At 34.6% G+C, this 13,664-nt stretch overlaps 1 protein-coding gene across 1 annotated transcript in view; it reads left to right on the top strand.

The window, feature by feature from the left end:
* Positions 1-845: 845 nt before the first annotated feature.
* CDKL5 (cyclin-dependent kinase-like 5) overlaps positions 846-13,664 on the top strand; it is a 150,553-nt gene continuing 137,734 nt past the window's right edge. Inside the window, exons 1-2 of the mRNA XM_006893829.1 lie at positions 846-909; positions 5,461-5,495. Of these exons, the coding sequence (XP_006893891.1) occupies positions 846-909; positions 5,461-5,495 (99 nt within the window). The remainder of the gene's footprint in view (positions 910-5,460; positions 5,496-13,664) is intronic.

Below are 13,664 nucleotides of genomic sequence, written 5' to 3'. Positions count from 1 at the left end.
GTTTATATTTATTTATATATCTTTATGTATTAAAAACTAACCTTACACTGTTAACTCCAATCTGAAGTCGGACTTCTTTCCATGTTTGTAACTCCATTTTTACACAAGGAAGAAACTAAGCTCTCATTATCCACAATGTATATATTTACTTATTGCTCAGTCCTAGAAAACAAATTATGTGGTTTCATATTATTGTATAAAAACAGATATCTAAGTAGAGTACAGTATTTGTTTGCATTTATTTTTGTCTCAAGATTGAAGGGAATATAGAGTTAAACTATAATATTCAGAGTTTACCTGTGATTCATTTTTACTTCCTATCTGCATTCAGTGTAGATATTTCAAGTGCAGTTAGGTTCATTTCTATTCCATTTTAGGTTCTGCCCTCTTCCTCCAATTTTAAAGGTATATTAAACATAAAATGGTTTTTAAAGAATTCTGGTGGTCTAATGAGTAAGGAGTTGCACTGCCAACCAGGAGGCAGAAAGTTTGAATCTACCGTCTGCTCTGTGGTATAAAGATGAGCAGGCTTATCCTTTGAGGTTTACAGCCTCTGAAAACCTCCTGGAGTTGATTCCAATTCAACAGCAATGAGAGTTTTTGAAATATACACAAGGATATTAAACATAATAACTTAAGTTGTTAGATTATTAGAATATAAAACATAACTCTTAATTATATTTGTTTTTTCAGATCTTACTTCATTGTTGGAACAAATATGTGAAAATTCATGTCAACAAATGAGAACTTCTTCCTTCAGATATTTTTCCTTTTAACTGCTCAACTCAGAGGATTCTTTTTATTGCCATGTTCCGTGGCTTGCATCAAAAGAGGAGTTTGTCTTCATGAAGATTCCTAACATTGGTAATGTGATGAATAAATTTGAGATCCTTGGGGTTGTAGGTGAAGGTGAGTTGAGATTTTATAATTTCTTGAATGTTTGCTTAATGTACAACTCTACTCATCACTCAAAACTATATTAATTCAGATCTCATTCATTCACTCTGCATCAATTAAGATATATGTAATAATTAAATAGTTTATTCTTTTACTATAAAAATTACATTTCAAACTACTTGAGGCTAGCAGAAATCCTTCCCCAAGCTTGGTACCCAGCCCCTAAACCCCTTGACACACCCTCAACACACTGTAGGCCAGAAAAGGTAACCTGGCTCACATCTTTGGGCTTCCTTCAACATTCAGAGGAGCAGAAACTCTAACCTGACTGCGTACTCTAGCTTCAGTTTTCTGCTGGGCCAGCAGATAGACTATAGATACATGGCAGTTTGTCTTCTCTTTCCCATAGCATGCATGGTAGTTTTATGATATTTGTATACTTGCTTGTTTTATGATATGCAGCACTTCTCTGTCAGATTGTGGTGTTAGGATGACTTGCCTGTTGCTGTAATACTGAAATCTATGCCACTGGTATTTCAAATACCAACAGGTTTACCCATGGTGGACAGTTTTCAATAGAGCTTCCAGATTGAGACAGACTAAGAAGCAGGAGAATTGGCCATCCAACATCTGAAATAAAAGGCCTTCAAAAACACTATGAAAAACATAGGAGGAACTTGGAAGATATAATACAGGAGAAGAGCCTCTTGATTGAATGACACTAAAAAAAATGAGGAAAAATAGCTACAAACATACATTAATAATTGGAGCATGGAATGTATGAACCTAAGAAAATGAAAAGTTGTAAAAAAATTAATGAGATTTCAAGTTTGACGTTAGTGAGCTGAGGTGGACTGGTATTGACCATTTTGAATTAGATAATCAGGAATTCTTTTATGCTGGGAATGACAAATTAAAGCATGGTTTTGCATTCACAGTAAAAAAGAGTATTTTGAGAACTATATTGATGTACAATGCTGTGAGTGATAGGATATGCATACAAGGAAGACCTTACTACAACTATTATTCACATGTATTAACTAAAGCCAAAGGTGAAGAAACTGAGAACTTCTACCAACTTCTGCAGTCTGGTATTGATCAAACATGCAACCAAAATGCATTAATGATAATTAGGTACTAGCATACAAAAGTTGGAAGCAAAGAAGAGACCTGGAAGTTCAAAAATAGGACCTTGATGACAGAATGAGGCTGGAAATTAATTTATTCATTGCAACTAACTTATTTTTTTTAAAAGAAAATCATAAATAGTGACTATAGACATGAACCTCACCTGATGAACTACACAGAAATCAGACTGATTATATTCAGGGAAAGACACTAGAGAAGCTGGACTGTATGAAGAAAGATGAAGGAAGACTCATCATTAACCTACATTATGCAAATGACACAACCTTGCTTGTAGAAAGTGAAGAAGAAGTTTTAAAACACTTGAAGTAGCTCAAAGACTGTAGTCTTCAATATGGATCACACTTCAATACAAAGAAGCAAAACAAATCCTCGCTGGTAGACAATAGGCAATGTGCTAGATGGAGAAAAGATTGAAGTCATTGATGATTTACTTGTATTTGGATCCGTAGTCAACATCCATGGTAATAGTAGTTAAGAAATCACAAGATGTGTTTCATTGGAAAAACTTGCTATTAAGAACTTCTCCAGAGTGCTAAAGAGCAAGGATATCAATTTAAAGACCATGTTGCTCCTAATTCCAAGCCATCATATTTTCAGTTGCTTCCAATGCTTTTGAAAGAAGAATGGATGCCTTTGAATTGTAGTATTGCAGAAGAGTACGGAAGATTCTAAAAACTACCAATAGAGCAGTAAACAAGTCTGTCTTGGGAAATGCAACCAGGGTGCTCCTTAGAAGCAAGAATGGTGAAACTTAACCTTGCATGCATTAGTAATGTTGTCAGGAGGGATCAGTCCTTGCCAAGAGGCCTTATGCTGGGAATCAGTGGAAGGTCAGAGAAAGAGAAAAAGACCCTTAACAAGATGGATTGACACAGTGACTGTGACAATGAACATGAGCATGTCTGAGATTATGAGTAGGGCAAGATTAAGACATGTTGTTCATAGGGTCTCCATTAGCTTGATGCCAGCTAATAACAATAACTTCATTCTAAAGTGAATAACATTTTAAAAACTCTAAAGTTTGAGAAGTCAAAGATTTCTTTGTATTTCCTTGATTGTGTTCTTGTTGTTAGTAATCATGGTTTCTTTAGTATAATTTTTGGGTTCTAGTTTATCAGCTAAGTTTATATTATTTTACTTTCTATGTAGTAAATAATGAATGAGTAATTTATTTCAGAATGACAAGCCATATTTTATAAATTGTAAGGCATATGATTGGTCACCTTTTAACATCTCTGAAATCAGGATGTATTTTATAATCCATAATATGATTTTTATAGCGTTTTTCTCTCTTAGGAAAAAATGTTTATAATAAATTATATCGATTTGATAAATTATGGTAATTCATTTTTTCCCCACCTCTTCTTGATTTTCCCTTGCTAGTAATTCTTATTCTTACCTTAAAGGTAATTTTATGAAAATTTTGATAAATTATTTTATTTACAAGGGAAGAGTGATTATAATGTTGGTTTTGGTGGATTTGCATATCCACCATATCATTAAAGCAAATGCTACAAATATTTCATATTTTAGAATTTACAAATAACTTTTAAAGTTTTCTTATATGAAAGTTCAACTGTTCAAGATTTTATTAAGTTAGTAGATCCTATTCAAATTGGAAACAAGACATTATGTCTAAGCCTTGAATACTTGCTTCAAGGTATGAAGTTGAAATTCTACCCAAAAAATCCTTTTTTCCCTTCATTAGTCTATTTATTTTCTTTTATTTATATTAATTATTTAAATAAGTCATTCTTAATAACTCTGTTTTGTAATTGTGATCCTTTTTGTTTTCTTAAAGTTTATTATTTTGTTTTTGTTGAGAATATATATATAGCAATACATACACCAATTTGACAAGCTCTACATTCAGATTCAATGATATTGATTATATTCTTCAAGTTATGCAACCATTCTCACCCTTCTTTTCTAAGCGTTCCTTCTTCATTAGCATAAACTCATTGCCACCTAAGGTTCCTTTTCATCTTTTGAGTTGCTGATGTCAATTTGGGCACATATACATGGTTCTTAAAGGGCATAAATGCTCATGCAGACCTTTTTTACCAGCTAAGCTAAACTCTTGTTTTATTTTAAGAAAACTTCAGGATAAAGTTTTGGTTCAAGGTTTTAAAAGTTGTCTCAGGGCAGTGCTTTCATTGTTTCATCATGAATCTAGATATTCTAGAGTCCAGGAAGATGTGAAATACTGCTCTGCATTTCCCCTTCTTTGGTCAGGATTATTCTGTGGAATAATAGCTGCCCTTCTCCCCAAAAATGTTGTAGTGAGAGACTTTAAGCAGTAAAACTGCTGATTGGAGAAAGTCAGCACATGGTAACATATTAGAATGCATAAGGACGTAATGGTACAGAGTCTAAGATTTTCTGGTTTGAAACCTTGGGTTTTTTTTTTAAAATTCTAATTTAAAACTGGTTTACTTACAAAATTCATATATATGTTTTTCACACCAAATCTTTCCCATTTTCTCTACCCACCCCTCTCTCCACCCATCACATGTTAAGATCCTATGATTAACTCCCCCATCTTCAACCCTTCTGCTCCCACCCTCTGAAATTTTATTTTGTCGTTAGTATACCTATCTCAGATTAGATACCCATCTCAGTTGATCATCTCAGATTAAGGAAAATATACGAGACTGTTAGATAAATCAGAATATGTCAGTTTATAGTCAAACTCATCATTTCTACAATTTTCCACCCTCTGTAAACTACCTCAGATGCTTTTGGCCAAGACATATTATAGATCTAAAATTCACAAAAAACTGTCCAGAAAGTTCTCCATTCAAGTACCCTAGTAGCACAGTGATTTTTGCATCTAGCTGCTAACTGAAAGGTTGGTGATTCGAACTCACCAGTCACTCTATGGGAGAAGGATGTGGCTAGTTCCATAAGAATGACAGCTTTGGAAATCTTATGGGGCAGACTTTTGGGTCTCTGTGAGAATCAGCTTGATGGCAATGAATTTTTGCTGTGGAGCTTACTGTTTAGGGTATTATAAACTCTTAAGATTCCTAGAGTCATTCCTTTTTAGTTAATTTGCATTTACTATTAAAGTTCTTGTGTCCAAATCTTGTCTTCAAAGTGTTGTATTTTAAACCATAAATTAAAAAAAAAACAACACTGTAGTGATAGTTTCTTTAGAGATAGAAAGAAATAAAAATACTTAAGCTGCTGAAATATTTGTTTGTATTCTAGGTTTCTAATGTTTATATAATAGAAATACCTGTATTTATATGCAGTTCATTGTATCGTTATTCTAGAATATTGCCTTTTGGGAGATCATTATTATAACATATGGGAATACTCAACGTAAACATATACATAGCAGGAATTGAATCACTCTAAGACCTGTCATTTGTTTGCATGTCCCTAATTTATTTTTTTTTTAAATTATAGGAGCCTATGGAGTTGTACTTAAATGCAGACACAAGGCAAGTACACATCATTAAAAAAGAAAATCTATGTCTATGTAGACTTTTTTGGAACTAGTACAGTCCTCTGTGCTTGTGAGCATACCATTAAAATGGTCTAGCTGTTTTACTTAATAAAATATAATTAATTTTACTTAATAATAAATTTTCTTTAAATGCCATACGATGAGAGGATTTCTGTGCAAGCTTTGTCATGAGTGGGAACTCATTAGCTCTTTGAGATCAAGTACTATATTTTCAACCGGACTTTATATAGTTGAAAAGTCACCTGACTCGATGATCAGTAAGAAGAGAGAATGAAAAGAAGAAAGCTGAGTAGTAACAGATTTACGTTAAAGTGCTTAGTATTTTTTTAATTCATTCATTGTTGCACGTTTTCTTCCATCCTCCTCCCTTTCCTCTTCCCCAGTCCACTTTGCAATGCACCTCTTGTTCCAGAATGTTGTCATACATATAAATGCCTAAATAGAAAGTTCACTCAGCTTTTTTTGTGTAGACTCTGTAGTATGATTGGTCATGCACTTTGGGTCCAGATTTGGAAGGGAACTGGATAGATGTTTGGTTCTAGAACAGAGTTAGGGATAATAATATGAGTACTGGCCATTTACTTGATCACCTTTGAGCAGTCTTAAAATGAATCTTAATATAGATTATTTGATTATAATGGTAATAATCACAAATTACTCAGATAAGTTACCCAGAAGTTTTCATAGCTGTTACTCCATGGTAGGAATGTTTTACTCAGAGACTACTTTAAGGTGGCAAATATTGAAGTTGTAATAATTTCAAACATTTGATGAAATGTTTCTTTATTATGGTATACTTGTTTGAGTACCATATTGATATTTGACTTTATTTTATTTTGTGTATAGTTTAAGAAAATGGTGTTAAGGTTATTTTATTACATATTTTATAGTATCTAAGGTGATCTAAGTAAGGAATTTGCATGAAATATTTCATTTAAACCCTTGAACCTATATAACTATCAGGAGTTAATTATAGGTGTGAATAATATGTATCTTTATATCTATATAAAGATGATAGATTTTTATATTTGCTTTTTCTTTCCTGTCATTGAAAATACTACCCGCATTTTGGATTTAAGATTTCATAACAATGATCATATTTTTTTAGGTTTTAGGTTAGAAATGTCTTATTTTGTTGATTCAGCTAATTTTCTTTTGTTCTTGAATTGTATTATTTGTTGTGTTTGGACTCTTTTATGTTGGTAATAGTCATCTGAAGATCTGTTTGCCAGTCAGTCCCCCCCAAATGGTATGTTAATAGTACTGGTTCTTGATTAGAAATGATTAAGAATTTTAAATAACATATTAAATATAATAAAATTTGTCTTGAATATCTCATTAAGAGATATCACTGCAGTTTGAAATTAAACAAATTGAAAGCTCCTCAATGAAATGATATGCTTCTAAAAATGTAGAAATCAAGCTTACAGGATTGTGTGATTACTTACATGTAAAGTAACTTTTTGAAAAGGTTAGCCGTGGGTGAGTATATAATTAAATAAGTCTTAGCGTACTGTACACTGTTTTGAACAAGTATGAAGAAACATGACTGTTCTAAGTCTTTGTACTGTTGCAAGAGTTTAGAGGTCATGTTTATAAACAGGTGTATCTTATCATAGTGTGACGTTGAGCTATTCCAGGACAAAGACCATACTTTTCAATTTACTGAAATAAATACCACTCATTTCAAAAAGGAAAAGATCACTGTACTCTTTTTTTGACAGCTTCTGTTTATTGTTGTGTATACACATTGACATGTATATGTGAAGTTTAGTAATGAATATTATGCTTCTATTTGTGGCTCCTTATGACTGATTACATTGGAAGTGTTGATTCAGACCTTTCCCCTGCAGATATGTACTGTTTATTTTTTTATATACATCTCTGGTTTGAAGTGCCCTAGATAGGAGGCATGCTTTATAGCTGCCAATGTAAAGCTACACAGTTTGAAAGATCCTCCCATGAGATTTACTGCCTCTGAAAACCTGCTGGAGGGTCAGCTATAGGTTGGTTCCTACTCCGTACAATAAAATCCATAACAATAGCAAAAGGTGTGGGAATATCATCCTCACAACAATATAGGAAAAATTGAAGGAGGTTGTTGAAATCACTCACACATTCAGACTCCTCCGGTGCCATTTACTGCCTCCAGAATCTCACAGGAGGAGTTTGCACGTCTTTGTCTTGCAGAGCTTCTGGTGAATTCAAACCACCAGAGAGGTACTACCACTAGAGGTTAAGCCACCAGTTCTCCTTGTTGTTGAAATAGGGAGGCTCAGTTACAGCTGGAGGAAGGGGTCTTTGTGACAGCCTGCTAGAAAGGTTGAGGAATGATAGTCACCAGACCTGGGGCAGTGAAAGTGCTCATTCTGGTAGTTTTTTTCACTATGGCTAGTGTTGATTTATCACAGCTTTTGTTTGTTTGTTTATTGATTAATTTTTTTTTTAGGTAGTAGGTCAGACATAGGCTCCTAGGGCAGCTAATTATACAAAGCTATTAACAATCCCACATATGGTGTAGCCTATAAGTGTTCAATAAATAATAAAGTTAATTTAAATTTGAGAAATGAAAATGAAGGCTGGCATAGAGGTGGTATTGCAAAATATCAGAAACTCTTTTCCCGTGGAGGCCGGGACCAAGGGTCTGAATGTGGTGAACTGATAAAGCATTGTAATCATTTATTGAGAAAATCTATAACGGTTACATAAAGTTGGAGGCAAAAGTAATAAGTTTGGCTTTAAAAATAAAAAGTTTAAGTGCCAGCAGATTATTGACCTTAATATCAATAAATAGAATACATTGAGAATCTACTGTCTAAAACATTCAACTAGATGTTTTACATTTAATCTATACAACCATTATACTCTTATCTGCATTTTTATACTCTTATCTGCATTTTTCAGATGAAGAAACTGAGTCTTACACTATATAATAAGGGCACGATTATGCAGCTTATAATTAGTGGAACTAGCCTTTGATCTGCTTCCAGAAACAGTTAGGTTTAGTATGAAATAGAACTGTGGAGTCATATTAACCTTTCAGGATCCTGTGCAGAGCAGAGTGAAGGGGATATTTAGAATTATGATACTGAAATAATAGACAGGTAGGCAGATATCTTGAAAGCAAGAAAGGGGGGAAAACTGTTTTCTCTATGACTTTCACCAACAATATAAAAAATTGTGAAAATATGTCCATAATAAAAAAGATTTTGGAGCAAGAGAGCCCTTTTCATTTAACAGTGCCATTTCTAAAGACTTTTTTTTTAGATTTTCATTCATTTATTGTTGTACATTTACCCCCTCTCCCTCTGTTCCCTTTGCCCCAGTTCACTTTTTTAAAATATTCATTCACTGTTGTACATTTACCTCTCCACCCTTCCTCCAGTCATCTTTGCAATACACCTCTTATTCTGGCTGTTGATCTAACCATGTATTCCTTTCAAACAGTTCTTTCCTTTATCTGTTCCAATGCAATGTTATCTATCTGCTCTTATCCTATTCTCCTCCCAACCCCGTATGTCAGACTTGCATTATAACAGTGGTCCTATGTAGTATTTTTCCTTTTGTGACTGAGATATTTCACTCAGAATAATGTCCTGTAGGGTCCCTCATGTTGTGTAATATAAGTTCATTGTTTTTTCAGTACTGTGTAGTATTCCATTGTATGAATATACCATAGATTTTTATCCATTCATTTGTTGATGAGAACTTGAATTGTGCATAAATTGGAACCCTTTTAGTCACTGTTGGTGAGAGTGTAAAACAGTGTGCTATGGAAGGCGGTTTGACACTTTTTCAAAAGATTAGAAATAAAAATTCCATTTTTCCCAGCAATACCACTACTGGGAATATACCCTAAAGAAACTATAACCACCATCCAAACAGATATATGCACACCTATGTTTATTGCTGCATTATTTACAATAGCAAAGAGATGGAAGCAACCCAAGTGCCCATCAACAAACAAATGGATAGAAAAGCTATGCTATATTCATACAATTGAATACTATGCAGCACTGAAAACCAACTCAAAAAGGTTACACAACATGTATGACCCTGCAGAATGTATTGCTGAGTGAAATATCTCAGTCACAAAAGGACAAATACTGCATAGCACCACTTTTATAAAGCAGGTCTGACATGTGGGTTTGGGAGAATAGGATAAGAGTGGATAGATAATGAATATTACATTGAAACAGATGAAAGAAAAAACTGTTTAAGAGGAATATATTAAGCATTATAAATATACAACAACAGCCCAGAATAAGAGGTACTACAAAGAGGACAGGGAGACCGGAGATTTGAGGGTGGGAGGTAATCATGCAACAGTAAATGAATTTATTTTTAGTGAACTGGAGAGACTGAAGGGAGGGGGGGATAAAAATGTACAACAGTGAATGAATGGAAATCTAACTTTTTTGTAAATTTTTGTTAATATCACAATTTTAAAAAATTGTATTAAAATGTTAAGGAAAGAATAAATAAAATAGAGATTGTGCTATTTTTCTTTCTTAGGAATTGAGAAATTGAGACTAAGAGAGATAAGAAGAGTATATTTGATAAAAATACTAGAAGAAAATTCTGTGAACCATCACCAGCTTCCTGCTGTTGTGTTTATATGGCACTGAGTCACTTGTGACTGATAGCAACCATATGCACAGCAACTCTGAACCCTGCTCTATCTTGAGCCAATTTCATTGTCTCTGGCACACTTACCCCCATAACCCAAGTTACTGAGTCAAACCATCTCATCTAGGATCACCTTTTTTTGTGTTGTCCCTCTACCCTTCCAAGCATGATATCCTTCTCCAGGGTCTGGTTTCTCCTAACAACAGGCCCAAGTATGTGAGACACAGCTTCAAAATCTTTGCCTCCAAGGAGCAACGTAGTTTCACCCTCAGCAAGATGGACTTGTTTGTTCTATTAACAGTTCATGGTATGTTCAATACTCTTCTCCAGTACTACAACTCAAAAGCATTGATTCTTCTTCCATCATCCTTAGTCAGTCCAATTCTCTGATGCATGTAGCAAGTAATTGTGAAGACTGTGGCTTGCATCAAGCACACCTTAGTCTCTAGACTGACATTGTTGCTCTTCAGTACTCTAGAGAGATCCTTGACAGATTTTCCCAATGGAATTCATCTTTTGATTCCCTGACTGCTGGTGCTGAGAGTGTTGATTATGGAACCAAGCAAGCTGAAGCTGTTAACAATCTCAGTCTCTTCACCATCTGTCATGATACTGCCAAGTGGCCCTGTGGTGAGAATCTTTCTTTTCTTGATGTTGAGCTTCAGTCCATATTGAAGGCTGTTGGACAAACTTCATAGATTATGGTTATTTGAGGATGATATCTTTGGTAAAACTGCCTCCATGTAAGCCCATGCAGTTATTTTCTGTGAAAAAAAAAAAGAAACTTTTATTATTACAGGGTTTCCCCCACCACCACACATTATCTGTCCATTTGCTGTACAGAGGTAACTCATGATGCTAAACACTGTGACACTGATGTGTCAAATGAGGTAATGGTTACCCATGGTGGACAGTGTTTGGTGGAGCTCCCCGATTAAAACAAGTTTGGAAATAGGAGTGGTATTCAATTCTGAAATAGCTTGCCTCTGGAAACCCTATTAATTTGGAGAAATGATGGAAGTTATACAAGTGTTCAGGTCTTTCATTCATAGGGTCACTTTGAGTTGTCTACAACTTGACGGCACTTAACAACAACAACAAGGAATATTTAGCCTAAGGTTTTACACATGCATTGTTTTTAAAATAAGAGCTAAAGAGAAGTCAACAGTGAGAAACTCTTTGGACATAGTTTCTATGCTTTACATGGTTATTATATTTCTCTTTTTATATATATATTTTGTAAAACTCAGAAGTTTTTTTGTACAAGAAAAATTTAGCATTTGAGAAAAATTATAGAGCAATTTGAGACTTTTAAAAAAGATTGTAAAAGATTGAATATATGTCCTTATTAGTTGATTATTTAATCATACTCATTCTTTAAAAAATCATTCTCTTAAATGGCATTGATGACAGGTTATGGAGATTAATGAGATGCTATTGTTAAACTGAACTTCAGGTCAGGAACAAAGAACAAGGCTCATTAATAGAGAAAAAGAAAGACGTGTCTTCTTTTACAGAGTCACTTCTATAAAGCTATTATTTTTGTTTGGTGTTCTCCCTTGACCCTGTTTCTGTTGTGGGTCCAATTAATTGTATAACAGTTTCTGGAACACCAAAACAGTCTCATCAGAATTACATGTCTTTGAATTATAATGTTTTGTGATATTTAAAGAAGCATCTCTTGATATCTCTGCTCCTAATACTTTGTGTTTCAGATTATGAATATATATTGTATTTCACACTGTGCTATGGAGTAAAAACTACCTATGTTACTCTTGTTTTCTTTTCCATAAAAGGTCCTTTGCAACCCTCCTTGTTGTTAGTTACTGTTGACTCAGATTTGACTCATAGCTGACCGTCCAGTAAGTTTTCAGAGGTAGTAAGTCACACAGGAGGAGACTGCCCGTCTTTCTTCTGTAGAGCAATTGGTGGATTTGAACTGAAGGTCTTATGGGTTGGCAGTGCAAGTCCTTTCCATTAAGTCACCAGAGCTTCCTGAAACCTTCCTAGTTGCCTTAATCCTCGTCATTCTAATTGAAGCTTTTTAAAATTGTTTTTTCAATAAATGGAATGAAGGAATGGCTACATTCAGTTTGGCCAGTGTTAGCTCGGTATGTCTTGTCTGAAAAGAATACTTGACTTCCTTTATCCTTTTACAGTGTCTCAGTTCCTAAATTATTATTGGCTGGATCAGTAGATGGAATTTAAAAAACTTTTTACACTAACCATTTTTTTTAAAAAAAAGTATCTAAAGAAGAACATTCTGTTTCTAAGGAATATTTTCATAATTCTCTGATAAATGTTGATATGTTAGTGATTTGTATTAACTCAGTGTAATTTTTCAATAAAACTTCAGGAGAAAAAGTGAATGTGGGTCATTGGGATGTAGTGGATTGCCTAATATGAGCCTTACACTGTGGGGTGGTGAGATGTTTCCCTATTTCCCAAAGGCACGCAGTTAGAGTCTACTCACTCTTCTGCAGGAAAATGATGGACATTCTCCTCCTGTGTGATTTATAGCTTCTGAAAACCTGCTAGAGCGTCAGCAATGAGTTGGTTCCAACCCAATGTCACATAACAAGAACAACATTAAAATATAAGGGAGCTCTAGTGCAATAGTCCATAGTGAACTGTTAAGCCAGTAGCTGTGCTTCTCTGGTGGTTTGAATCCACCAGTGGTTTCTTGAGAGACAGATAGGCAGTCTTTCCTGATGCTATTTACAGCCTCGAAAACATCATGGAAGGGTCTTTATAAGTCAGAACCAAATTGCTGGCAGTGAGCTTTGGTTTTTTTGGTGGGGTGTGTTGGGTTTTGGTGTTTTTTTGTTTTTCTTTTAAGTTCAGGTGTGCTTATGGCCCACCAAGGAGGTTGGCCAACTTGTTGCTAATGCAAACAAGGTATATGGAAGGTGATGGTTGAGGCTGTGTGTCAGCTTGGCTGGACCATTATCTTCAGTGGTTTGGTAACTATATAATGATATAACTTGGCAGTTAAGGAATGATAACGTTATCCCCCATTTTATGGTGTGTTATAAATCCTAGCCTCTATGCCTGTGTTTATGGTTCCATTTAAGTGTGAGTTGTTTATTATATTAATGAGGCAAGACCAGAGTAGGGTGTATCTTTAGTTACATCCTTACAAAGAAGTGCAACTCATCTAACCATCCTTATTAAAATTATGCCTTTCCTTGAATCGCACCTTTTACCTTGATAGAGATAAAAGGAGAGACAAATAAGCAGAGGGAGAAATCACCACCAAGAAGAGATAGGAGTGGAGCATGTCTTTCAGAGCTGAGTTCTTTCAGTAAGAAACTCCTAGGCTCAGGAGTGTCCTATTCGAGGCAGGAGTGGGTGAAATGTAAGCTGGAAAAACTCCATGCATGCCTAAGCAGATGAGGTAGCATGTGAAAGGGTGAGAAGTCATTGTCACTGTACATAGAGTATCTACTGAGTGCGAGCCATTGTGCCAATATATCTTGTTCATCCAATTTTTAAAAAAATTATTCTTTTTTAA

Source organism: Elephantulus edwardii, unplaced genomic scaffold (genome assembly GCF_000299155.1).
Source record: "Elephantulus edwardii isolate Elephantulus edwardi_28Jun2011 unplaced genomic scaffold, EleEdw1.0 scaffold00131, whole genome shotgun sequence".
Taxonomy (NCBI): Eukaryota; Metazoa; Chordata; class Mammalia; order Macroscelidea; family Macroscelididae; genus Elephantulus; species Elephantulus edwardii.
The sequence above is the reverse complement of the archived record's forward strand: the minus strand, read 5'-3'. Positions and strand labels throughout refer to the sequence as shown.